Here is a 26,358-nt window from a genome sequence, read left to right as displayed (position 1 = left end):
GGACCCACCTTCTCCAGCCACACCCACCCACAGCCTAGGCCACACCCAGATAGATCTAGTAGGATGGATTTATCCAATCCACTGCAGAGATTATACTTTTTAGGGTTCAAATATAAACAACTATATCAGCCCTGAATAATAATAAATGAGCTCTTTAGGAGATATTCTATATAACGAAAGGTATAAAAAATAGATCACTCGTCTTTTCTTGATTCATATAGATAATAGGCAATTAAAGAGAGGCAATTTAAGTTAATCTTACTATAAAGATCTGATATTTAATATTTAAAAAACTCTTAGAAAGGACAAGAATTTTATTGCAATATTTGAGAAAAGGTACAATTCCTACTCTAAATATTACTGCCAGTAATAGAAGTCTTTAATTAGTGTTCTTAATTAGGAGAGGATCAAATGGACATTTGAGCTAGTGGTTTAATGCACGTAGGAAGGTACAGGAAATTGCATCAAGCAAATGTGTGGCTTAATGACTTTTTGGGAGCAGCTTTATTGAAATATTATTCACACCCAGTACAAGTCACCCATTTAAAGTGTACACGTCACTGGTTCTTAGCATATTCACAAAATCTTGCAATCATCTCAAAAATCGCTTTTATTCACTTTGAAATTTTATTATCCTAAAACAAACCACCCTGGACTATCTAATCATCTCTTCCAGATATTTGTTTCAAGGAATTCACAACCTAGTGAAGACCATCCCATAAGAGTTAATGAGAATTCGTGATAATATGGAAAGAAATATTTTTATAATGCTTGCAAATTTGAGTTTGAGGTTTTATGTAATTTGTAACACTGTAAACAGCAAACTCTTTTTAGGTGGGGGTTGTGCTTCTCTATGCGTGAGCATATCTAGAGTGGATGAAACAGGTGGGACCCTTATTTACTAGAGATCGTCATTTGGCCCCCATTAATGAGCCTCTTTAACTCTGAAAGTTTTCTCTTGTCCACAAGTCCTTTACTTTGACTTCACGATTCCTTTACAGGATGGAATCTTCAAGATGAGCCTTTCTCCAGATGGGAGCCTCCTGGCAGCCATTCACTTCTCAGGGAAACTGAGCATCTGGGCCATCCCATCTTTGAAGCAGCAAGGGACGTGGGACCAACGTGAACAGGTATGCCTCTTGGTTTTTATTTCTCAAAGAGTAGTGGAGATGCTGTTTTCATTTTGTTGAATTTTTTTTTTTTTTTCAGTACTGGGGATGGAACCCAGGGCCATTCTATGTCTGAGCTATACCCCCAGCCCTATTTTTTATTCTTCATTTTGAAACTGAGTTGCAAAGGGCCTCACTAAGTAGCTGAGGCTGTCTGTGAACCGTGATCCTCCTGTCTCAGCCTCCCAAGCGCTGGGATTACCAGTGTGCACCACTATGGTTTCATTTTGTTGATGTTTTTCTGTGGCATGAAAACATTATCTATTCTCATTCCAGAACTGTCCTTTTTTCAGTTAAATTATGGAGTCAGCTGATAGGATAAATTATGACTAGTAGTGTGCAATGATTTTAATAGCAGAGTATCAAATATAATCCGTTTTTCATTTTTTTCTCCTGTTTACATTTTAAAAATACAAAAAACAATGATTGATGATTTGGAAGGTCAAGTCCTAAAATGGTTCCAGTTCCTCTCAAATCTTATAAGTATTGTGCTTATTGAAGTCTTTTTTTTTTTTTTTTGGTGGTACTGGGGTTCCGGGAAGCCCTTTTACCTCGGGGCTACACTCCCAGACCTATTTTTACATTTTTATTTGGAAACAGGGTCTCCTAAGCCAGCGCGCGTGGCTGGCTTCGAACCTGCGCAATCCTCCTTTCTCAGCCTCCCAAGCGCGGGGATTACAAGCGTGCGCCACCACACCCGGCTAATTGAAGTCTTAAAAGGAGTTACTGTATCTACACTCAAAGATGAGTAGATAGGATATAGAAAAAGATGGAACATTTTAATTTTTGCTGTCTCAACAGGTTTTAAGGATTAGACAATTTTGTTGTTTAGTAATAGGTCAACACCCGTTATCATTGAAATTCACAAGGGAAAAGTAAGGTTTCCTAAAAAAAGTCACGTATTATGACTAAGTGTAGATGTAAAAAAATCTTTTCTCAACTAGGTACAGCTTGCAGCATAACTCTTTTCTCTCTGATGAATACTTGGTATTTCAACCCTAGCGGTAATCCTCCTCGCCCCTGCATCCCCACATTCCCCATAGGCATGTCATCTTTGGTGAATCATCTCATGATGCTAAGACTGGAGCATACTTTCTGAATGATCTGGATGAATCAGTGTCACTTAATAAAGAGAATTATTAATAAGCAAACATTCTTTTATTCAGAATAGAGAAAAAGAGAAAATATCTCTACATTCTCTTGCTAAACTCACATTCAAAAAATTTTTTTTCTTACATACAGCTTTAGGGAAGTTTCTTTCCCTCTGACTCCCATTCACGTTCAATTTAATCTAGACTCCTTTGTCTACTCCTCTTTCACTTACTGAACCTGATTTAAGTGGAAGAGGAACTTCTCAGCCTACATCCTCTGCAGCCCAATACAAGGCACATTCGTTATTTCTGCTTTGAAACCGTAGCTAAGTTGACTGAGTTGTTCTCTCTCGAAGTGGAATAGTCGCCCTCGTAACTACTTAGCATCTTCAGCTGTGCATGTCAGGCAGCAGAGCTTCTGCCAGGCTGCTAAAGAACTGTGTGGGGTTGGAAGTAATTCCAATTATCAGGTCTAAGTTTTAGGACATATTTCATATTGCCTGTGCATTCTAAGGCATGATATATGAAATCTGCTTTGTGTGTATTCAGAAAAAATATGCAGATAATTGATCCAAAATATTATTCAGGCCGGGCGTGGTGACGAACGCTTGTAGCCTGGAGGTAGAAGGGTTCCATCCCCAGTACCACCAAAAAAAAAAAAAAAACAAAAAACAAAAAACCAAAAAACCAAAAAACCCCCAAAATCTAAAAACCAAAACAAAAAAACAAAAAAAACCCCAAATAAAATATTATTCAGATAATTGATCCATGCATTTTTCATGGTTATAGATGTGTGGTGATAGAGTCCCAGCTTCTTTTATTTTGGAGAGACCTGATCTTTCTATTTTGGGGAAATTTTAGATCTGAGCAAGATTTTTATTTTTTAATGGTGAAAACTTTGAACAATAAAGGCATCTTCCCTCTCTGGCTTTCTCTTTTCTTAAATTATTTTCACTCACCTAATAGACATATTGATTTGCTTCTGAAGCACTATCAGTGTTTTGTCTTGTGTTTATCCTCAAATGTCATGTATGTAGTTTAACAGGTATTAGTGGCAAAGTTGATTAGTATGTTCTTTGTTTACTGAGATTCTGGAAATAGCATCTTGTGGTACTTATTGGCATACACTCAGTTTTTTCACTGGCTAGGCATATTTTTGGTTATCAGTTCCTGATTAATGCCGTTATGATTCATTTTTCCTTAATGCTATTAATCAATTAGATTTTATAGTGGTTTTATTAAAAAACTTAAAACTTGTTTCGAAATCTTGAAACCTGGGAATGACTAGGTGTGAATATATATCAGTAGTTACAAATACGTGATCGGCAAAGTAGTGGGACAGGAAAGAAAGAGAAGTTGGAGAGGGGAAGAGGGGTGCATGGGGGAATCACCGTGTCCAGGCTAGAATTTGTCATCATCTGTGGCTCAGCGAGTCTTTGAACAGAAATACCCTGAGCTTCTAGAGGGGAAATGCATTAGTAGTAGCTGCCTTAGCCTGACTGTTGAACGTCTCCCTTCTGTGTCTGATTCAGCAGTCGCCAGTCTTCAGAGCGTTTGTCTTTTAAGTTAGTCAGAGGAGAGATCCTCTTTGATTCTCAAGCTAGTCTAATCTCTTATAAATTTGCTACGTGTTAGGGTTCTAGTCATTTTCTTTTGAGTTGGTTGGTATGAATGGCTTCCCTTGGATGCCTGAGCAAACTGGGAAAAGTCAGTTCTCGGGCTCACAACTGAAAATCATGACCTAGCTGCTGTCACCAAGGATGCTGTGAAAGTTAATGGTGTCCTTGGATGAGGGTGGTGGGTGGCTGAGACATAGGTGGGGCCGGGCTTTCCCGCTGCTCAGCATCCCAGGCCAGTGATGCCAAGCCCTCCTCTTCCTGTGCTGCTCCACTCAGCGACTAGCTGGATAGAGCAGAGTCTGCTCACTGAGAGCCCAGCTGGCTTTAGCTTCAGCTGCAAAAGAGGTTCTGGCCCAGAGTTGGGATTTATGTGTAATAGGTTAGAAAGGCAGGAGTCACTCTTTTTGATTACATTTTTTTTACATGGATTCTTTTTCATTTGATCTTTGAAAGCGCAGAGACTAATTCTTTTTCTCAGTGGATGCAGTACAGATTTCTTTAACTCTCTCAGGTGTGTTCTTGTACTAGTTAGTGGGTACCAGGAACCAGAATAAATGAGAACGCCTCTCACCGGTAACCCTCAGCTTTATAATTGACATCTAGAGAACTTGTGATGTAGAGGGAGATGGGGTGAAGGTGGTGGCTCAGAAGGAGTCTGTATGGTGATTTGAAAACCCACTGTTTCATCACACATGTGATTTTGCTTAAGTTTATGTTAGAAAAATATTTGATATAAAAAATGTCTAGATCTATGTGGTGGCACCCACTTGTAATCCCAGTATCTGGGATGCTGAACTATACTATATACAGATTGAACACACAATTAGCTTCAATTAAAAAGTTAAAGGATAAATGGACTCTCAAATCATGCAGTTTGTTATTCAGAGACCATAGAGATGTGCAAATATAGTAGTAATAAGCGAGAGGTGTAATACTGTTGTTTACCAAGTGTATAGGTGTCTGTGCGTGCTCATCACTGGAGCTCCTTTAAAGAGAGTCCCCAGGCTGAACAATACTGAGCCAGCCACACTTGCTCATTCCTGTAGCAGTGATGGCCTGGGTCACCAGGAAGCACAGAGCTTTGCCTCTCTGTGGCCGCTGTAGGAAATGAGTGCACAGACCAACTCGCTGCAAGAGATTATGTGGTAATATGTAATATAGTCAGCTTATAATTCTAGCTCAAATGTGGCCTCAGAAGAAACGATTGTTCCTGCTGTCCTCTTCTACCTTATGCCTGTTTACCAAAATTGTGAATTCCACCCACTTGGGGCTTGCTTTATGCAATTTTCTGCTTTATTAGTTTTTATAATATACTTTGTGTGATGGAGTATTTTCTCTGTAAAACCTAATGATTAAGGATAGTGATGGAAGTGCCTGTTCTGATTTACTTCTCTCCAGTTTTGAGTTGATTAAATACTTCAGCTTTCAGTGTCAATATGAAGATCCATCTGGCTAGAAATCTGTGAGTGTTAAATTTTGTTCATGTCTGAAATAGAGTGAAACTGCCTAAATGATTTTCATTTCAAACATTTCCCATATGTTATATTTATATTTTTATATCTTATTTTTGGCTTTGGTTTTTCTCTGAAGTTTTATTTCTTGCTTATTTGTACTTTTGTAGGTCTAGAAATCGGAAGAGACACGTATCTTTCCCATTCTAATTTGATTTTCACTTCAACACATAGTAGGTGTTAGACTAATTTCCTTACATGGGTGAGTCAATGAAGGCTAAGGGGAAGACGGCAGTTGATGTGATTAATCATGATAGAATCCGCAGCTGTTTTCACAACTTCTCTTAACTGTGAGCTCTTTGAGAATTGGCACTGAATTTGTAGTTTTTCCACAAACTCTATAGGCTTAGCATATTCAATACTAATACATATTTGTGGAATATCTAGACATTTGAAGTGTTATTTTAGGAGTTTGCTGGAGGCAGGAATTTCATTACATTTAGATCTAGTGGTTAAAAAAAAAAAAGAGTGGGCACTGTAGCTCAGTTAGAGTGCTTGCCTAGCGTATGTGAAGCCCTGGGCTTGATCCCCGGCACTTAAAAAAAAAATCAGCAAATAAAAGTCTTAATTCTAAAGGAAACATTACCTTAGCCATAATAGTCTTCCTATAAAATGTCTGCAGCTGAGTTCTTAAGCTATCCTTCTCAGGTTACCGCTGCACTCTGCAGTGATGAGGTATTGGCCATTTCAGGCATTTGGTAGCAAGAATAATGTTGGGGCCGAGAGGTGAGATTTCTTTCCTCACCCATTACATAAGAGCCATGATAGATGCTCCTATAACAAAAGACAAGTTGATATGTTAAAAGCATAATATATTTATTTAATAACAAATGATTTTCTCCTAGGATCTGGAATTTGGGAAGAGACATTTTTACTTTCCATTCTCAAGCAGGCACTGCCAGCAGAGATCCAGGAGAGCTGAGTTTTTGTTGTTGTTGTTGTTAATTGGTCATTCCAAGATCTCATCTGCAGGCCTTGGAGCAACTCAGGTATCTTCTCAGCTGCCCCAAGTTGGGTGCCAGAAAATTAGGAGAGAATATAGGCCATGGCTGGTATTCTCTTTAACAGCAGACAGGTTAACAAGAGAAAAACAACTGTATTGAATTAAAGTTTATTGTAATATGGAAAGCTTCAGAAGAGAAGGCCCAAAGACCCCAAGCCAGCTGCCCGTGTTGATGTTTAGGAAGATGGAGACTGGACAGCTGGGTAGAAGTGGGATGGGACAGAGGACTTGAGCTAATGGTGATGGGCCAAAGGTGGGGCTCGAGCGGGCCTGTCCCTTCAGATTCTTCTTGGCCTCCACCTCCACATGTGGGCAGGGCCCCTCTGGAGACAGGGAGGGAATTACCATGCTAGGTTATATGACTTGCTTTGGAGGAGAAGAGTTCTAGTTCCTATCACTGTCCTGGGAAAGAGGTACTCTGGTTTCTGTGACTCGGCTTTGGGGGATAGTGAGGGTCTGTAGATAGGAGGGCAGGGGAAGGTCAAAGACACCTTGCTTCTGAGCCCCTTCCCCAGGCTCCTTCACTTCAAAGTACTTGGCATGCCAAGGCCCACCAGACTGGGACAGCTGCCGGGCGGCTTGTCCAGCAGGCCGCCTCTGTCGGAAGCGGGGTGAAGTTTGAAATTTCACTGGGACTTCTCTTCTAAAATATACTGTGTACCTTATGGCATCAAACTTCCAAGTTCTGTGAAGTTAAACATTTAGTTCAGGTGTCTAGAATGAATCAGTTATGTATAATTCTGAGGCGCAAATATAGAGAGGGAGGCACCCTGTCTCTCCCGCTCTTAAAACAGATAATCAAACATAGGCGCGTTCACACACACACACACACACACACACACACACACACACACACACACACACTCATAGCAGCACTATTCTCAATAGCCAATGGGTGGAGATGAGCTATCTGTCCATTGATAGACAGATGGATGAACAAGTCCTGATACGTATGGTTCAGCTACAAAAGGGAATGAAGTGCTGATCTGTGCCATATCCTGGATGAACCTTGAACAATACACTTAAGTGAAAGAAGCTAGACAAAAAGGTTACATATTTTATAATTACATTTAGATGAAATACCCAGGATAAATACATTAATAGTGATCTTGAGCAGATTGGTGGAACCCAGGGAAGGGGCGATGGGATGTAACTGGGTAATGGGTACGTGGTTTTACTTTGGAGCAATAGAAATGTTTGGAACCAGAGTTGGTGATGGTACCACATGTTGGATCTACCAAATGCCACTGAATTACTTATTTGAAAATGTTTAACTTGCATTACGTGAAGCTCACCTTGATAAAAAAAAAATCATTAATTAACCTCAGAATCCAAACAGAAATGAAGATAATTAAAATTTGCTGCCTAATATTTAGATTGAATTGATGCATTTTCTGACCTCTGTACTTTGGTGCGCGTTATATTATCCGATTGTCATGTCTTCATCTGTCCATTTTCAACGTCCACGTCTTACCCAGCTCTAAAAGGGTAGCACCATCGTATATTCCTGATATATCTTTCATCTTTCTCACATCCGTATTTGAATTTTTTTTCCTTCATCCTTTGAAGAGTCCTAGGCCTTATATCTATACCTCTTTTTGAGATGTTAAAAACTTGACCTTAGTTCGCTGAAGAAGTCATGTGTGTATTTTCATATTCAGCCAGGCTATGATGACCTTAATCCCAGTTGGAGATTCTCCCCTGAGAAGAGAAAGAAAATAAAAGGTGAGTTGGAAAAGGTAGGCTCATTAAAACCTTCAGAGACTCCTCTTACTTTATGAGGCATTCTTTGGATGATAAAGAAAGCCTCAGCTGTGCGTGGCAGCGCACGCTTGTAATCCCAGCATTCGGGAGGCTGAGACCTGGAGGATCGCGGTTCGCGGACAGCCTCAGCTACTTAGTGAGACCCTCTGCAACTCAGTGAGACCCGGTTTAAAAATAAAGAATAAAAAATAGGACAGGAGGTATAGCTCGGAGGTCGAATGCCCCTGGGTTCCAATCTCAGACCCGCAAAAAAAAAAAAAAAAAAAAAAAGTCTCTGCATACTTTATTTCACCTTGGAGGAAACAAGATTTCCCGGGATTGGGACCAGTTTCCAGAAGGCAGTGCTTTCCCAAGGGCTAAGGCAGAGCCGGCTTCTGCGGCCCACCCTGCTGCCTTGCAACCGAGTTCAGTGCTCAGAAGCACATGCCTGCAGGCTCGATCCAAGCATCCAGGGAGGAGTTATCGCTGGGGCAGGGAGTGATAAGGCTTAAATTGGTGGCTCTTTCTCTCCGTGTTTGTCAAGGTAGAAGTGAGTATGTGATTTAAGGATTTCGGCTTTCACATTTTCAAGGATGTAAGCCCAGGAGCATTTCCCCCGCAATTCCTTATTTATACAAATTGCCTTAGGCGTCCATTGCAAGAAAATGATGGTCTTTGTTTTTATTAGAAGAGTGAGTTATCTTCATGGTCTTGAGCTTCAATTTAAAAATCTTTCTTTTCTTAGCTTAAATATGTATTTAGATTTATGGCTTACTGTTATATGGATTATCTTTAAAGCTTATCACGTCCTTTGTGGAACAGCGAAGGCTAAAAAATGTACAGAGAAATTGTAAAAAAGATCTTGGCCTTTTCTTTAAGTGCCTCTGTTTGATGAGCCATAATTCATTTTAATCTCTAAAAATCCCCTATTTGCCTTGAATGATATCCCCCCCCCCCCCCCCGTCATTTGGGTGTTCAGAAGGAAATTAGCACTGGAAGCTGTTATACATCTGTTTTAGATTTTTATTTTATTTTTATTTTTGGTTGTACTGGGGTTCCTGGAAACCCTTCTACCTCTGGGCTACACCCCCAGACCTATTTTTATATTTTTATTTGGAAACAGGGTCTCTTAAGCCGGCAAGACTGGCTTCGAACCTGCGCGATCCTCCTGTCTCCGCCTCCCAAGCGCGGGGATTACAAGCGTGTGCCACCATGCCCGGTTGTTTTAGATTTTTAAATGGTATAATTCTCTTTGTCTGAAAGTGATGGACATATATATTTTTGAAAACTTTTTCTCAACTTTGTGTATGTGTATATGTGTGTGTGTGTGTGTATATATATATATATACACACACACACACATACATATGGTTGTACATACCTGCCTTTTAACTTACTAAGTTGACAATAGTAACAAACCTTTTTTTACTGAGTATAGACTTAATTTTTTTTTTTTTTTAAGGTACTAGGGATTGAACTACACCTCCAGACCTTTTATTTTGAGGAAGAATCTTGCTAAGTTGTGGGGGCTGGCCTCTAACTTGTCAGCCTCCTGCCTCAGCCTCCTGAATAGATGCAGTGACAGGTGTGAACCACCATGCCCAACTATAACTAATTTTTTTTAAAAGGTCCTTTATTTATATCTGTATCTAGACTTTTTTTTTTTTTTTTTTTTTTTGCAGTACTGGGGATGAATCCCATGGGTATTCTACCTCCAAGCTGCACCCTCAGCCCTATTTTTTATTCTTTATTTTGTTGTTGGTTTTTTTTTTTTTTTGGTGGGGGTTATTCTTTATTTTGAAACAGGGTCTCACTCATTTGTGGAGGGCCTCACTAAGTAGCTGAGGCTGTCCATGAACCAATATCCTCCTGTCTCAGCCTCCCAAATGCTGGGATTACAAGCGTGCGCCACCACACCCCGCTTCGACTTTGAATTTAGACTACTTGGCCCTCAGATTTTTACTTAATAAATCACCGTACCATTCTGTTCCTCTTCCCTGAGTAAACATTTGAAGTAAAAAAATTGACTTCACCTTTTTCTCATTATTTAAAAATACCTTTAGAGTCCAAATATGAGGTGAACTTGTATTTTCCGTTGATTATTGACTTAATTATGTTGTATTTAAACCACTTTCACAGATTCATTTGTGCCAATTTTCTCTCCCCGCTAGACAAAGAGTCCCTATACCCCCTGGCAGATGTCAGTTGGTGGGCAGACGGTGCAGTGATCTTGGCTCGGTGTTCTGGTGCCTTAACCGTTTCCTCGGTGAAAACTTTGAAGAATTTACTGGGAAAATCATGTGAATGGTTCGAACCTTCCCCTCAGGTCACGGCTACCCATGATGGCGGATTTTTAAGTTTGGAGGTGAGGCTCTCCCCTTTGAAAGGCCACTTGCATTTCACCAAGAATCTCAGTATCTGGCTTTTTATAGTTGTCACATCATTTAATACTGTCTTTAAAAGCAAAAAGGCTGTGACTGGGAGCAGATAGTGGTATAACATGAAAAACATCCATTTGTTTAATGAATAAATATTATAAGATAATAAAGATCTATAGCCATTTGGCTTCTTTATTCCTCACTGAAATGATTAGTTACCCTAAAATGTAGAATGATAGGACCCATTGTTGAGGTATTTCTTAATGTTTACCTTTATCCTCCACATGTTGCAACCTAAAATTTTTGGTTCTTTTAGTAGGAAAAACTTGTTTCTCATGACAAAAAACTTGAAAATATAGGTTAGTTCTTTATGGTTATGTTATAGTCATTTAAATTCTTTAAGTCTTTCAGGAGTAACAGTCTTCAATAGCTTTCACTTCAGCAATGCAGATAGACAAATACTTTTTACTCCAACATTTGTTAAAGAGTCTAAAGATTTTTTTTTTTAAAAGGAACTGTAGCTTAAAATCCAAGCCAACTCTGTTAAGTCTGGAATGAAAGTTATCTTTAACAGCCAGGCTTTCAGACTCACAATTTTGTGAAGCTCTTAGAGTTTTTAAAAGGGGACAAGGGAGAGCTTTCTCGGTAAAGCAAATAAATACCTTTATGTTCATGCGCTGAATAGATGAAAAAATTTGTCATCTTAGTTTTTCACAGTAAGTAAAGAAGTATCAAAGTAAAAAGTTCAGTAATGACATGTTATTTATTTTTCGGTTCTGGGGATGGAACTCAGGGGCATTCTACCTCCGAGCTACACCCGACGCCCTATTTTTTATTCTTTATTTTTGAAACAGGGTCTCACTAAATTGGGGAGGGCCTTGCTAAGTACCTGGAGCTGTCGGGGGAAACCACACCCGGTGTGTGATGACATGTTATTAAAATAGCCTTTACTTTTAGAGATTTTGGAGCCAATAATATATGTACATGGTTTCGGAGCCTTTGATGTTTACATTTTTGGGGAAGGGACTTTGAATTCCATTGTGAATCACATGCAATGAACCAAACTGGAGTTGCTTAAAAATGCTCTGTTTCATTAACTCTAAAAAATTTTACGTGAGGTCCTCACTTACTGATTCCAGATTCCCTTTTCTTCCTTTAGTGTGAAATTAAACTTGCCCCCAAACGATCCCGTTTGGAGCTGAGGGCTGGAGAAGATGATGAAGGAGAAGAGGGCTCTGACTCTGACCACGAAACCTCTGCCAAGGCTCGCTACTTCGGGTACATAAAACAGGGCCTGTACTTAGTGACGGAAATGGAGCGCTTCGCACCTCCGCGGAAGCGCCCGCGGACCATTACCAAACAGTACCGCCTCGTAAGCTTGCGCTCCACTACTCCGGAGGAGCTTTATCAGAGAAAGGTGAGACTATCCCCGTAATTCCAAAGGGCGAAAGCTTCAGGCTTTGGTTTTATTGGGAAAAAGCTAATTTCCAATAAAGGAGGAGATTTAGAGATTGCTGATTCATTGGCATGTTAGAAATATCGGTATTAGGAAGCTTTTAAAATAATGCTGTCTTTGTACCGGAGTAATCAAAATCAAAACAGTGGATGAAAAAGGAATGAACTCAGACTGATTACCCACCTGCCCTGTGGCGCTTAGCCTGGTTATTTGCTATCCTTCCTGTGTCCCCATCCCCCCACATCTGTATTTAAACACAGGATGGCCAGGGAGCAGTGCACCCCTGCTTCCCACTGGGGCTAGCTTGGGAAGGCCCCGTGGCCAGTGCCTCACGTTGAAGGTTTAAGGAGATGGGCCGTGGTATTGCTAGCTCTGCTTTTTCTGTTGATGCAATCCATTAGCAAGAGATTTTCACCATTTGTCTCTCTTTCGGTCAAAGTATTAAAAGAATACCTGACTTATTTGCTTTTGAAAATGTCTGTGAACTTTTGGTGCCACAGTGCGTGTGAATTCATACCGTGTGGTGTTTGTCCACTGAGCTTGGGGTTTGCAGCGCAGCGCCCCCTAGAAAAGCTCGTGTGTTGGCAGCGGCAGGTGCAGAGGTGGGTTGCTGCTGGAGAAGGCGGGTCCCTGGGCGAGGCCGGCTGTCCTTGGGCCCTGGGGAACCCCGCCTCCTCCCCAGGCCTGCCAGTCATCCTCCTGCCTTGGGGCTGGCTGACCATGGACTGAACCTCTGAAATCATAAGCCCAAATATACTTCTTGTCACCCTGAGTTGTTCTTACTAAGTTGTTGTTCTTGGGTATTTTGATGATAGTGATGAAAAATCGAATCCAAAATCCAAAACTCATCCTCCTTTATCCCATGATTGTGACCAGTGTAACACTTCTGCGCCTGTTTTTTTTTTTTTTTTTTTTTTTGTCTGAAGATTGAAAGTGAAGAGTACGAGGAAGCCTTGTCTTTGGCTCACACCTATGGTCTGGATACTGATCTCGTGTACCAGCGGCAGTGGAGGAAGTCCGCAGTCAATATCGCTTCCATTCAAAATTATTTGGTATGCGTGACTAGTTTGGTAGTGTGATAAATCCATATTCATACAATTTCTTTGGGTTCTCGGTTTTATTTTATAGTGCTTTACATTTTTGACTCCTCTACAGATGATGTGTTTTTCTTACCTTGGTCTTCCTAAAGAACAGTAGACCATGACTTTTACGATTGAGTTGTCGTTGCTCTGTGTGACATAGCTTATGGTCAAGTAAATACAGCACCTGGTATCCCATGCCTCATCAGTTTTGCTTTGAAGTTAAATGTGCTTATGATAGTGGGATATATCTTATTCTGCCTTTCTGGTTTGTTTTATATTCTCTTGTGTGGCTAAAATACAAGCCAAGGCAACCATAAAAGGTTGGGAAGATCTCTTTCTATTCCCGAAAACAAGTACTGGATCTTTACATTTCACTGTGGCTCATTAAAAGGAAAAATAAAGTGGTTGGGATCACAGCGATGCTCTGTATCCAGTTAGAATTGCCATTAGGGAATTAGCTGTTTTTAAGTTGAGCTTCTCCAGTAGCTACGGTGGCCAAGTTCTTAGATAACTATACAACCTCATGCATAGCTTTATAATTCTAGGAGGCAGTTGTCGGGTGCTGTAAGGTGCCATGAGTTCTTGAATGCCTTGACTTGTAATATTTTTTATATCTAGAGTAAAATAAAGAAGCGATCCTGGGTCCTCCACGAGTGTTCGGAGCGAGTTCCTGAAAACGTGGATGCTGCAAAGGAACTGCTTCAGTACGGACTGAAAGGCACAGACCTGGAGGCTCTTCTAGCGATAGGGAAGGGAACAGACGAAGGCAGGTTGGTTACAGTAAGGCTCGATTGCAAAGCAAAGGGGACTTTGTGAACACTTTTAAGCGGAGGCTCTGGGCAGGCCCACTTTAAGTTGTTCTCTTCTGAATCAGTTGCCTTTGGTCTTGGCTTTCTTACCTTGAGTCACAGCTTTCATACCTCTATGTTAAACATGTTTGCCTACGATGGCTTGAGTCTGGGGCAACGTCAATTCCACAATGAATGCCGGCCATTTCCATGCTGGGACTTTTGACACTCACCTGGCTTGGCTCAGCAGTCATTTGAGTCACTGAAGGCGAGCCTCTGCTTTACTCTCCTTACCTGTAGGATTGCACTTCCTTCACAGAATACCTCCGGCAAGTAAATTATGTATCTTGTGAAAGTACCTCAGGAACTCTTAAAACACCATTCAAATGTCAGTTAGTATTAACAATGATAATAATAAAATTATGTGACTAGAATCATTGCTCAGCAGACATTTGGAACTGCTTTTGAGATATTTTGATAGTATATCTGGTAAGAATAATTTAAGTGAGACTGTTACTATTTTAACATCGTAAATAAAAATAATTCAAGTTGTAAACTTGATGGGCAATATTTTCTACATGGATTGGTTTCCATTGGGTGAATATAACCCCACATGTTTTCGTAAATAGTTTTCATTTTCTGGATTCTAAAATTTCTCTGAAGTTGGGCTCAGTGCATGTCTTTAATTCCAGTACTTGGGAGGCTGAGACAGGAGAATCGCAGGTTTCAGGCCAGCCTCAGCAACTTAGTGAGACCCTATATAAAAAAAAAAGGCTGTTTGTAGCTTGAAGGTAGAGTATCCTTGAGTTCAGTCCCCAGTATACATACACAAAAGAAAATCTGATTATTATTGTTTTCTATCTTATGGGTATCATTTGCAGTGGCAAAAATCTTTTAAAAGAGAATTCATTGGCTTTCTGTGGAAACCAACTTAATAATTAGTCAAAATAGAAGCAGCATTTTTTTTGTGTGTGTGTCTGTGTGTGGTACTGGGTTCCTGGAAACCCTTCTACCTCCCGGCTAGACTCCCAGACCTATTTTTATATATTTTTTATTTGGAAACAGGGTCTTTTAAGCCAGCGAGGCTGGCTTCGCACCTGCGCGATCCTCCTGTCTCTGCCTCCCAAGCACGGGGATTACAAGTGTGCGCCACCACGCCTGGCAATAGAAGCAGCTTTTTACTACATGAAATTTAAAAAATCAAAATAGATTTGAATTTGCTCTTTCTCTTGTAGATTTATATTACCTGGTGACGTAGATATCGACAGCATCTCCTATGAGGAGTTATCACCATCTGATGAACAGCCTGCCAAGATTAAAAAGGAAAAAGAACGCAAGAAGAGACAAGAACTGCTTAAATTAGTGAACTTTTCAAAGTAAATAGCTTATTACTATTTATCTGGTAATTTCTTTAAAACAACTAGTGATTCAGTATATTCTTTATGCTAATTGCTATAAAGTATTTCAGGAACTTAATTGCATCTGATAATTTTTTACCCTTGTGCTTTTATGTACTATTCCAAGAGCTTTGGAATCAATGGAACATTAATCATTTTCATTGCATTTTAACTCCTAGAGAAATGTTGTTCTATGTAAATATAAAGGGCCTAATACAGTTATTTAAAACAGGTTGACATTGGAACAAAAGGAACTTTGCCGCTGTAGACTGAAATTATTAACTTACTTAGATCGACTTGCTACCTATGAGGTAAGAAATAATTTTATCCAACCAATTATATTCATTTGGTCTTGTTGTTATAAATGTTGCAGCTGCCCTAATATCTGATATTTTTGGACTTTAAAACTATTTATATGGGGAGAATCAATCTCTTACTAAAGCAGGTGCACTCGTGTCCTTGTGATGAAAACTCAAGATTACGCAAGATCAGAAGTTGTTTTGTTAGATGAGGGGATACAAAGGCCTCAGCCATTTAAGTGTACCAATGTTTTCTAGATTTACAACCTTTCCCATTTACTTATACATTATATTTTTACTTTTTTTAGTGGTACATAGCTGTTTCAAGTACTACATTTCAATATATACTAAGTTCCTATAATCTTAATATGAATTTTTCTTTAGATCTGTTAGTGAGTTGGGTTCAGTTGACTGGTCTTTGATCAAGTAGGACCACACTTGAGCTTAAGAACACTATCGTTCACATTTGAGTCTTCTGGACTACAAACACAGGTGTCTTCATTTTGGCCACTTCCATAGCACTCTGTCTGGAAGACCAATTTAGATACTGTTAAAGGTGTAAGTGGAAATGAGCCACGTTTAAATAAATATGCATAGCTTAGATTGCTTTTTTACAGGACTCATAGCTAAAGTATCCACGTTCCAAAATCAATCTCTAAGTATTGATGTTTGGCGTCACTTTGAATTCCCTGCCTTACTCTGTGAGGGGCCGCCCTGCTGTGGTCGGACCACTCCTGGCTCCGAGCACTGGAACAGAACCAGTACTTAGTAAATGTCACATCTATTACTGTGGTGCCCATCCCAAGAATAATAGAAGTTTTTGGTATTTCTGAACGTGTAAGAAAACCAAAGCCTTAGATTTTCTGACCTTGCTAAGGTTTACTTTAAGGTAACCCTAACCCTAACCCTAACCCTACTTTAAGGTAGTTGAAAAATTTCATACAAAATGTTAAGAGTTATTTTTGTAGTATTTGAAAACAGTAGTAATAAGTATATCATTTAATTCAAACAAGTTATGAAAAATTCCTGATGATTTTTTATAGGTACAACTAGCCTCACTGTTGAATGATCATATTACTTTGAAGCATATCCTATGACTTAAGTCTAAGTGCTGTGGTATTTTGAGGTAATACGCATAATGTGAACTGCAGAAGTCTAAACAAATTTATTAGTTTTATACTTAGCCTTAGCTTCATGGATGATGATTTTTTTTTTTTTTTTTTTTTTTGTGGGTCTGGGGATGGAACCCAGGGGCATTCGATCTCCGAGCTACACCACCTGCCCTATTTTTTTATTCTTTATTTTGAAACAGAGTCTCATTACGTTGAGGAGGGCCTCACTGAATAGCTGAGGCTGTCCAGGTCTCCGCCTCCAGAATGCTGGGATTACAAGCATGCTCCAACATGCCCGGCTGATTTTTTTTTTTTTTTTTTTGGCTGATTTTCTTTTTTAATTTTAAGCCTCAGCTAATCAGGTCCTCTGCAACTTAATGAGACCCTGTTTCAAAATAAAGAATAAAAAAATAGGGCAGGGGGCGTGGCTTGGAAGTCGAATGCCTGCAAAGAAACAAAAACAAAAAAAAATAACAAAAGCGCCTCAAATGTTTAGAGTTTGATTACCCAAATTTATCTTCTTTCATTATTTTTTTTTTTTGTGATACTGAAATTGAACTCAGGGCTTCACGTGTTAGACAAGTGTTCTGTTGTTAAGCCACACCCTATCCTCCTTTAGTTATTGAATCATGAGCGACAATTTTAAGTTCATTTTCTACTACATTGTAATAGCGGCATTTAAAGTATTTTTTGGGGGGGGCTGGGAACGTAGCTCAAAGGCAGAGCGCTTACCTGGTGTGCGTGAGGTCCTGGGTCTGATCTCTAGCAATGCCAAAATAACAAACAAACAAGCAAATAAATTAAGTATTTATTGACCCCATTTTATAAAAGTAAATTAAATTGAGCTTTTGAAATGTAGATGACTTGGAATAAATTTAGCTGTTAAAATTTTATAATGAAAATAATCAAATGTGACCGCTTAACCAGTTAGGTAGTAGAGACAGGCATTGTACTTTCATGATAGGACATGGTTTGTTTTAATCAATTGTATGACAAATGGATAAAAATCAATTTATTACATTTGACCTGAGTATTTACTATATACCAGATACAATGCCATTGCTGGAGGTGGAGAGATGAATAAGGCACAGTTCCCCAGGCATCCACGCTGTGTAGGCTTTGCGTGATGGTAGTAAAGGTATGAGGAATTGATGAGCGAGCCTCGCAGAGAAAAATATTCAGTATTCCTGGGAATGTTTGAGAAGACTTTATGCAGGAAGTGATCTTTCAGCTAATCCTAAAAATAAAGGCAGATTTCGGGGGTTACAGGACACTGTGGGGGAGGCACTGGAGCAGGATCTCCTTGAATTTAGGGTTTTGTCATCTTTGCTGCTGTATTCCAAGATGAGAGCGGTGCCTGGTTCATTGTGAAGCTCAGTAAGCATCTGTTGAAAGAATCAGTGGGTAAAGCGAATACCTAAGAATGTACTCATGTGTTGAGGACTCGCAATCCATCAGCCGCTGTCCTATATACTTAGTCCTTGAAGGCAGTTGCTATTAGCCCTTCAATTTTACAGATAGGAAACCTGAGGCTTAGCGAAAGTAAATAGTTTGTCCAATTAAATAGGAAGGAAGAACTCATAACCAAGCCTCTCTGGTTAGTCATTATTAGCCCATGCTGATTGATAATCAGTGTTCTAGATACTAGCGTGCTTTTGAGAAAGTGTGCTGGTCAGGATAGGAAGCCTGTGGGTGTGGCACAGAGCCACGGTGGGAGATGTGATTAGCCGGTGACCATCATTTGGGAAGTTCTCATCCTGTGTCAGCAGCCAGATGGAACTTTTGTTAGAGGGCGGGTGATTTCAGGAAGGAGTAGATAGCAGAAAAGTCGAGCGAGCTATTATGAGCAGCTCTTTTAGAAAGTGTTTTTGCGAAGGCAGAAAGAAGATGGTAAAGGTGTTGGTGGCAAGAGGGGGAATATGAGTTTGTTGCTTTTACGATAGAAGAAAAAATTATTGGCTGTATGCTAACAGGAATGCATCAGTAGGGGGTGAAGAGGAATTTATTGAGTGGAAGGAAAAGGGGATACTTATAAAGCTAGAGAGTAGAATGGGATCCAGAACATGGCGGAGTTTTGAGACTTTCTCAGGAGGAGAGAGATGTTTTGTTCCCCTGCCACAGCTGGAAGGAATTGTATTGGTACAGATGGAGGCAGAGTTGCAGTTTTGCTGTGTTGGAAAATGTGGGGCTTTCCATTAAATAGTGTCAGTTTAAGAAAGTAAGGTTATAAGCTGAGAGTAGGGGCTGGAGGACAAGATGCTGGGAGTCTAGAAAGTTGGCAAGTGTTGTGAGAAAGTTCCTAACAGACTAGAAAGTTTTGTAGGGAAGGAACACTGCCAAGTGTCTATTTGAATTTTGTTGTCTTGAGGTTTTAAGCTTTTAATTACAAAATTTTAAACATTTATAATTATATAGAAACAGCATGATGAACCCTGTTGTATTCATTCTAACTTTCAGCCCGTTTTCCAGTTGTTTATCCTTTATTCTCTATCTTTCCATTGCAGCCTTTTCTCTCGCTTAAATATTTTAAAAGGCAAATCCTAGAAATCTTAACATTTTACCCATACTTAAGTATGTGCGTCTAAATTATAAGGACTTAAACAAAAACCACAGTGACACAGTTACTTCTAACAAATTTAGTAGCAGTTTCTTATTATAGGTATTTCGTGTTCAGTTTCCTGATAACTTTTTTTTTTTAATAGTACATTTTCCTAGTAGATGCAAAGCTACTTGGAGGGTGTGCTCACATATCACCAGTACTTAGCACAGTACTGGTAAAAGTAGTGGACACTGAGTAAACATTTGTTGACTGAATGAATGGTTCCGTCTTCATTTAACACAGATCCTCTAGCAGTAGTGAAATCGATCTAAGTTCTTATATAGTGACTGATGAAGTTCAGAGTACGCTACAATACATAACTGCTGCTAATTTGTTGTTCCCAGGTGGTTGGTTTTGGTTGTCTTACTGGAATTAAATGAAATTTTACTGCCTGTTTCATTTATTTTTGAGTTTAAGTATTAACAGCATTTATAAATATGGTTCTTTTCAAAATAAAGGCAAGGCTGCGGATGCAGTTGATCAACAGTTGATAGTTGAAATTAATTAATTCAGGCCTTATTTATTTAGGCAGGCAGAGTTGTAAGGGTTTCTAATATTTCCTTGTCACCCATATTTAAAGGCCTCTTCATTAAGTTGCTATTTCCCCTCAGGAAATCCTCGGAGTGCCTCATGCATCTGAACAGAGATATGATGCTAAATTCTTTAAGAAGTTCAGAAGTCAGAATATTGTCCTCTCAGCAAGAACTTATGCGCGGGTAATTTCCTTTATGTAAATAGAATAATTGTGCTCATTAACAGTGTATAAGTCTTGGAGCTGTGCAGTTAATGTTATTGCATGCATGTCCCATTACATTTTCTTTTCTGTTGTGATATTAATAAATACAGAGGAAGTGGAATTACATTTAAAAATTTTATTCATTCAGAGTTTTAAAAATAATTTTTGTACCACTCAGAACTATTCAAAGTACTTGATTACAGAACTGCATAAAATTTTTAATTCTAAGTTTTTCAATGTTACCTAGCAAAATTCCTCTCTTATTTCTAAGGTTAATGTTAGAAATTTGCCTCTTCCCTTTTGAACAGGAAAGCAATGTACAAGCCCTAGGAATTCTATTTACTTATCATGGTTCCGACCTTCTTCCTCATCATCTTGCGATCCTCTCCAACTTCCCAGAGACCACGTCTCCCCATGAATATTCCGTCTTGCTGCCAGAAGCTTGGTATGTGACTCTCAACTGCGTTTCCTCTTCTCTTTAATAATTTTTTGTTTTATGTTGACCACCTTAAATTTAAGAAACAATATTATTTCAGCTTTTTTTTTTTTTCTGGTAACTAGAGCACGTCCAACTTATTTTTAAAATGACCCTCAATCAAAAATGCATCTACTGTAACAGGACCACCTTTACTTAAGGAACACAGATGTGTTTTTTAAAGTCTGCTGATCTACTTCTATGTGCTGTTTTCTGGGTGGAAATAGTTTTAGGATAACAATGTCTGTTTGAATTAGCTGTGTCTTGTAGAAACTGAGTGCAGTTCTGACACTACTAGGGACCCAGGAATGTCTGCATCCAGCTTTGCTCTACAACCCTTTCTTTGTTAGAAATCCCAGAGACACCCCACAAGTGGGAAATCGGAGTGCCATTTTCCTTTCAGTTAGAGCAATGCTCCTTTTTTTTTATTTTCTAAAAAGGTATTAACCTTCATTATTTTTTTATTGGTACACTATGGTCTCATATCATAGTGTGGATCATATTGACAATGGCATACCTTCACACAGTACTTGGTCCCCCCATCATGAGTGTCCAGGTTAAGGATGCCTCTTAGTTCATTTCAGGGCGGCTTACTCCCTGGGTGGCGCAGCCTGTGGATAGACTCTCAGCGCTGTAGACATTAAGACCCAGTGCTGCCATCTAGTGGTGTTCTGGAGGCCAGTGCACTCCTACCGAGAATGAAACCAGAATGGGTTTGTCTCCATGCACAGCTCAATGTGGATGGTCCCTTAGCCCCTCCCTGGGAGAAGGGACGAAGAGCTCATACCTTGCTTAGGTCAGCTACTAACTAGAGGCAGAAGGCGGAAGGATAGCACAGCCTGTTCCTGTGTGAGATCTCTTCCTACAGTGGCCCCCTAGTAAATGTAGCTTGGTTATTAGTTGCATGATATATCATTCCTGACTTTGCATTTATTCATCTTTTTTTTTTTTTTTTTTTTTTTTTTTTGCGGTACTGGAGATTTAACTCAGAGGCATTCTACCTCCAAGCTACCTATAGCTACCTTCAGCCCTGTATCTTATTCTTTATTTTGAAGCAGGGTCTCACTAAGTTGCAGAGGGCCTAAGTCGCTGAGGCTGGCTGTGAACCCACAGTCCTCCTGTCTCAACTTCCCAAGGACTGCGATTGCAAGCGTGTACCACCGCACCTGGCTCAGCTTGCTCATCTTTAAGATGAGTCGACAGTCCCTCTCTTGCTTACTTTGATTGCAGATCTTTGGTAACGGGTAGAACGATGTAAGTGAAATCTGCCTATAAACTAAAGGGCTATAAGGGATTATGAGAGCATTGACTGAAATCATTGTTAAGAACTTTAGCTCCTGGAAACTTCCAACATTAAGAGCTGTTATTGAAGCCGAGGCTCATTTGGCTTCCTCACTGCCCCCTTACTGCCGTCACCCAGGATCATAGTTTTTGGCTTGGGCATTAATGATGACCAGTATTTATTTATAGAATCGTTGCTATATGTCTGGCACATAATTATATCTGGTACCTAGATAATTTGGGTATTATCCCTGTCAATACAGAAAACTGAAATTTAGACGTTTAGCAGCGTGTTAGTCTATGTATGTGTGCAGCCAGAATTTGAACCTATGTTTATTTGAAGGTGGAGGTCACTGAGCTCTGAAGATGTTATACATTTCTTATTCTGAATTACCCTTAATACTAAAAAAGTAAATCTTTGTTCGGATAAAAAAGAAATATAAAAGTTTTGGGATACTTTTTTCATTTTTAAGGAATTTTAGATCTGTATAGTGATACGTAAAAGTATTTTGTAAATACATACTTAGACATTTCTCCGAATATAATTCTGCCTATTGTTCTTTGCTTCTTAGCAAAATATGCCTAATCTAAATGGAGGTAGCTTTCTTCTGTTAGTCTAAAGGAAAGAGCTACTGTCTCAAAGTTGTTTTTAAAGGTAATTTCTTCTTAAACTTGAGTGTACTTACTGTTAGTGTTTTCTGATTATGGCTTAAATGTTTGATTTCAACCTGAGATTTCAGATTTGATTTGCAGAATAGCTGTACATGCTCAGTGCTGTGATATCTTTGAATCCCCTGTGTTGTTTTTTTTTTTAAATAGGACTTGCCTCAATGACTAATTTAAATTACAATAAATACTTGAGTTATGCTACATCGAAGCAGAGGGTAATTAGAAGATGCAGCTATTTTGACTCATTGTTTTGGAGTGTGATATTTAGAAAAACTTTGAAAAGACTCTGATTTCGTATGAGTTCTTAAACTGTATTCATTTTTAAACACAGTGAGAAAAAAATTTTTTTTTGTTTATCTTTGTTTCTTAAAGTCTTTCACAGTGAGTTTTTTTTCTCCTCTCTAGTTTAACTGAGAGAAACAATAGGCTTAATGGTAATGTGTCTATCCTTTTATTGTTTAGGTTATTGAAAAGCAAAAGTACAATTATGCTTCAGGCATAACCTTTTCTCTGAGTCTCCTCGTAAGTTATTCTTCTTCTTGTATCCTCATAATTCTTGTTCATTCTTAGAATATGGTGCTTTTTACGTTGCCTTATAGTCATTTCATTTCTGCCTTTCTGTCCAGCCAGTGCTACTGCATGGATAGATAGGCCCTTCTTGTACCATTTAAAAAAGAGACCAAAAGGTGTCTAGAGGGGAGCGTGGCGCCTACTAAATTGGAAGAGGCTCTAGGTCAGTGTTTACCAAGTCTCTGATGGCTAGAAGATAATTGCTGACTTTACATTTTGCTAAAGTCTCAAAGTTTTCCCCAAAGAGCATGTCGATGTATAAGATAGATTCAGAAAATATTTCCTTTTTCAGTGTTCTTTGGATACTTGGTGTTCATTATCTAGTCATTGGGAACCTCTAGGCTGATTTGTTGGAAGAAGAGCACTTTTCTCCATTTACCTGCTCATCCTTTGCTGACCACTCTACATGTGCCTGGCAATATGGTAGGGATTTCGCAGTTCCTTTTCAGCAGGAGTGATCAGGGATCCTTTACAAACCAGTAGAAATTCCTTCTTATAGAATCCTGCTTTTGAGCTGAGGAAGAAATAGAGTTGCAAGTTCTCTAGACAGCTTCTTGCAGCCTTTTCTGTTTTTTCTTTTTCTCCTCGGTAGCACTGTTGAAAACGAAAAAGCATCCTGCCCTTCCTCGTCGACGGCCTCCAGTGGCTGTCGCGCGCACCTGTTTTTCTCTGGGAGTCTCCGTCGCTCACCAGTGCGGCCGTGGTGTGTGGTTCCGCCTTTTCTTCCCTTCAGCCCTCCATTTGTATTTTGCAAGTCAGTAATGGCTTTTTAGTCATCTGTGGCCTTGATTCGAAGCAAGTCATTCAGCTCTTAAAGTAGATAGCTCCCCAAATGCAGAGTCCCTGCCCATGTCTGCGCAGTTTTCAGCCGGTGTCTGCAAAATTGCCTGTGGTCCCTGCACCCTGCGCTCCCACCACACGGGCGTCTTGCTGCTCCCTGAACATGCCGCACCTGCTCCCACTCGGGGTCTAGATGGGGAGTTTTCCTTCTCCAGTAGCCTCACGCGACTGTGACCGGGTCCCTTTGTGTATTCACCGCTTCAAAAAGACTGCCCTCACCATGTTTACACAGCCTCAGTCCTGCCCTTCCTCATTTCACTTCTCCACAGTACTTCTCACATACAGGGTTATTTGTCCTTACCACTTTATCTGATTTTCCTTGGCATTCCTGTTTATAATTTCACCCTCATTTTAGTTACTTTTTTTTCAGCACTGAAGATGGAACCCAGGGGCATTCTACCTCTGGGCTACACCTCTAGCTCTATTTTTTATTCTTTATTTTGAAACAGAGTCTCACTAAGTTGCAGAGGGCTTATCGAAGTAGCTGAGGCTGGCCGCAAACCGCGTGTGTGTGTGTCTGTGTTATTGTCAGTCTCAAATCATCACTTGCGACATTGAAATATGACTAAGTTTTGTAAAGCTTTGAAATTACATTTTTTTTGTCACTGGTGATATATCATTTTATCAGTTACCTATTCTTTGTCATTGTTATAAAGTTTTTACAGATTTTATTTTAGGTGGCTACTTTAAAGTATAAAGGTGCTATTTCTTCAGTCTTTTTTTAGTATCCTCAATTGTGGTAAGGGAAATTTGTAAAAAGAGTTCTCGTTAATTTCTGATACTTTGCATGACTTTCACACAGTTTAGAAAGATTCTTTAGATTTTTCACTTTATACTTCTTTTTGAGTATAAAAGCTTCCCAGAATGATAAATACTATGTTTTTTTTTTTTTTTTGGTGGTACTTGGGGTGGAACCCAGAGGCTTTCTACCTCCGGGCTATACTCCCAGACCTATTTTATATTTTATTTGGAAACAGGGTCTCACTAAGTTGCTGAGAGCCTCACTAAGTAGCTGAGGCTGGCTTCGAACCTGTGCAATCCTCCTGTCTCAGCCTCCTGAGCGCGGGGATTACAAGCGTGCGCTACCACGCCCGGCTCTGTGTTTAAAAAGGTGATATTTTGAATAGTTGTACATCGGTAACAGTACTGATTAGTTACCTAGATTTAGGATTTTGGGTTAGTTCAATTGTACTTCAGTATTCTCACTGATAAAATGGGGAAGATTATAGCATTTATTTCATAGTATTGTAAGAGTGGTTAATGAGTTAATGCATATAAACCACTGGAGACAGTACTTGGCATCAGTTAAATGGCACCAGGGTGCTAGCAATTTTATTATTATAGAGCTCTGTACTAAGATTTGGCCTTGAGTACTTCTGTATCCTGTCTACTTACTATTTTGGACTCATCGGAATAATTTCATATATACAGAAAATCTGGAAAGATACTACAGAGATGCCTGTATACTCTTCAGTTAGGTTTCTATATCTTCTTACAAAATCATAGTACATTTGCCAAAATAAGAAATAACCACCGAATAGCTAGTTCTGCCATGATGTGACACACACATTCCTAGACATCACTGCACTTTACAGACTGGGCATCCTGGAGCAGTGGCGTGTGTGACACTTGTGCCCTAGGATGAAAAGCATTAAGAGCTAGGTGTGTAGCTGAGAGGTAGGGTGCTCATGGGTATAATTCCTAGTACCAAAAAAAGTCGTAATGTAGCTTTACACGTGTTAAATGGTTGAGAAACACATATATTCTAAAATAAGGGCCCTTTACCTTGAAAAGGAACTGAAAAAGGCCTTGGCTGTGGAGGTGGGTGTGGGAAGAATTGCAGCTTGTGAATTATCGGGAAGTGGAGGAAGGAGGTGTATACCAGAATCTAATGGCCAGATGACGCACCGGCTGTGGGAGTGGCTTCTCACGTACCCCGTGAACTGAGGCTGCTAGCTCGCAGGTGTGGGGAGCGTGTGTGGCCATGGAATGTGGTTAGTGTGTCCATGGCTTGGTTCAACTGGCTGCAGTTCTGTGTGTTCACCTAACGCTTCCCAAGGATGAAATTGTGAACCGGAATATGTAAAATCTGCGTCACGCTTAGGTTGTTTTTTAATATATCAGTTCATTGAAACAAATTTGCATTTTTAAAACATTATAGTAAAACTTACTGTATGGTGCTCTGAACACACTTCTGACTTATGTGGATTTAGCCAGCTTTTCACTAATGTCCTTTTTCTGTTTGAAGATCCAGTCAAAGATACTACGTTGCGTCTTGAATTCATTGGCTTTTAGTGTGTGTAGACAAACTCTGCCATTCGGTGACTTGAAATTCTATGACAGTTACCTACTAGCTGAGAATTAGTGCTCTTAATGATATGTTTCTGGATTATCTCCAGACTGAAAAAGAAAAGTTTGAGACATCTTGTGTATTTTGGAGTGTTGGAGCATTGCAGGGTTCTAAAGTGTTAAGTGGTAAAACTCTGATGCATCTTCTCATCGTTGCAGATGGGCTGTTACTATGATAACGGCTATGTGTT

At 39.6% G+C, this 26,358-nt stretch overlaps 1 protein-coding gene across 1 annotated transcript in view; it reads left to right on the top strand.

The window, feature by feature from the left end:
* Nucleotides 1-26,358, top strand: part of NBAS (NBAS subunit of NRZ tethering complex) — a gene marked incomplete at both ends in the record, with an annotated part of 312,243 nt that overhangs the window by 57,544 nt on the left and 228,341 nt on the right. The window contains 10 exons of the mRNA XM_080711473.1: nucleotides 1,002-1,130; nucleotides 8,055-8,118; nucleotides 10,308-10,501; nucleotides 11,674-11,931; nucleotides 12,897-13,022; nucleotides 13,671-13,822; nucleotides 15,076-15,216; nucleotides 15,470-15,548; nucleotides 19,859-19,963; nucleotides 20,292-20,428. Coding sequence (XP_080567599.1) covers nucleotides 1,002-1,130; nucleotides 8,055-8,118; nucleotides 10,308-10,501; nucleotides 11,674-11,931; nucleotides 12,897-13,022; nucleotides 13,671-13,822; nucleotides 15,076-15,216; nucleotides 15,470-15,548; nucleotides 19,859-19,963; nucleotides 20,292-20,428 — 1,385 coding nt within the window. The remainder of the gene's footprint in view (nucleotides 1-1,001; nucleotides 1,131-8,054; nucleotides 8,119-10,307; nucleotides 10,502-11,673; nucleotides 11,932-12,896; nucleotides 13,023-13,670; nucleotides 13,823-15,075; nucleotides 15,217-15,469; nucleotides 15,549-19,858; nucleotides 19,964-20,291; nucleotides 20,429-26,358) is intronic.

The sequence above is a fragment of the Muscardinus avellanarius genome (assembly GCF_963383645.1).
Source record: "Muscardinus avellanarius genome assembly, chromosome: 15".
Taxonomy (NCBI): Eukaryota; Metazoa; Chordata; class Mammalia; order Rodentia; family Gliridae; genus Muscardinus; species Muscardinus avellanarius.
This window is presented reverse-complemented; position numbering and strand designations above follow the sequence as displayed.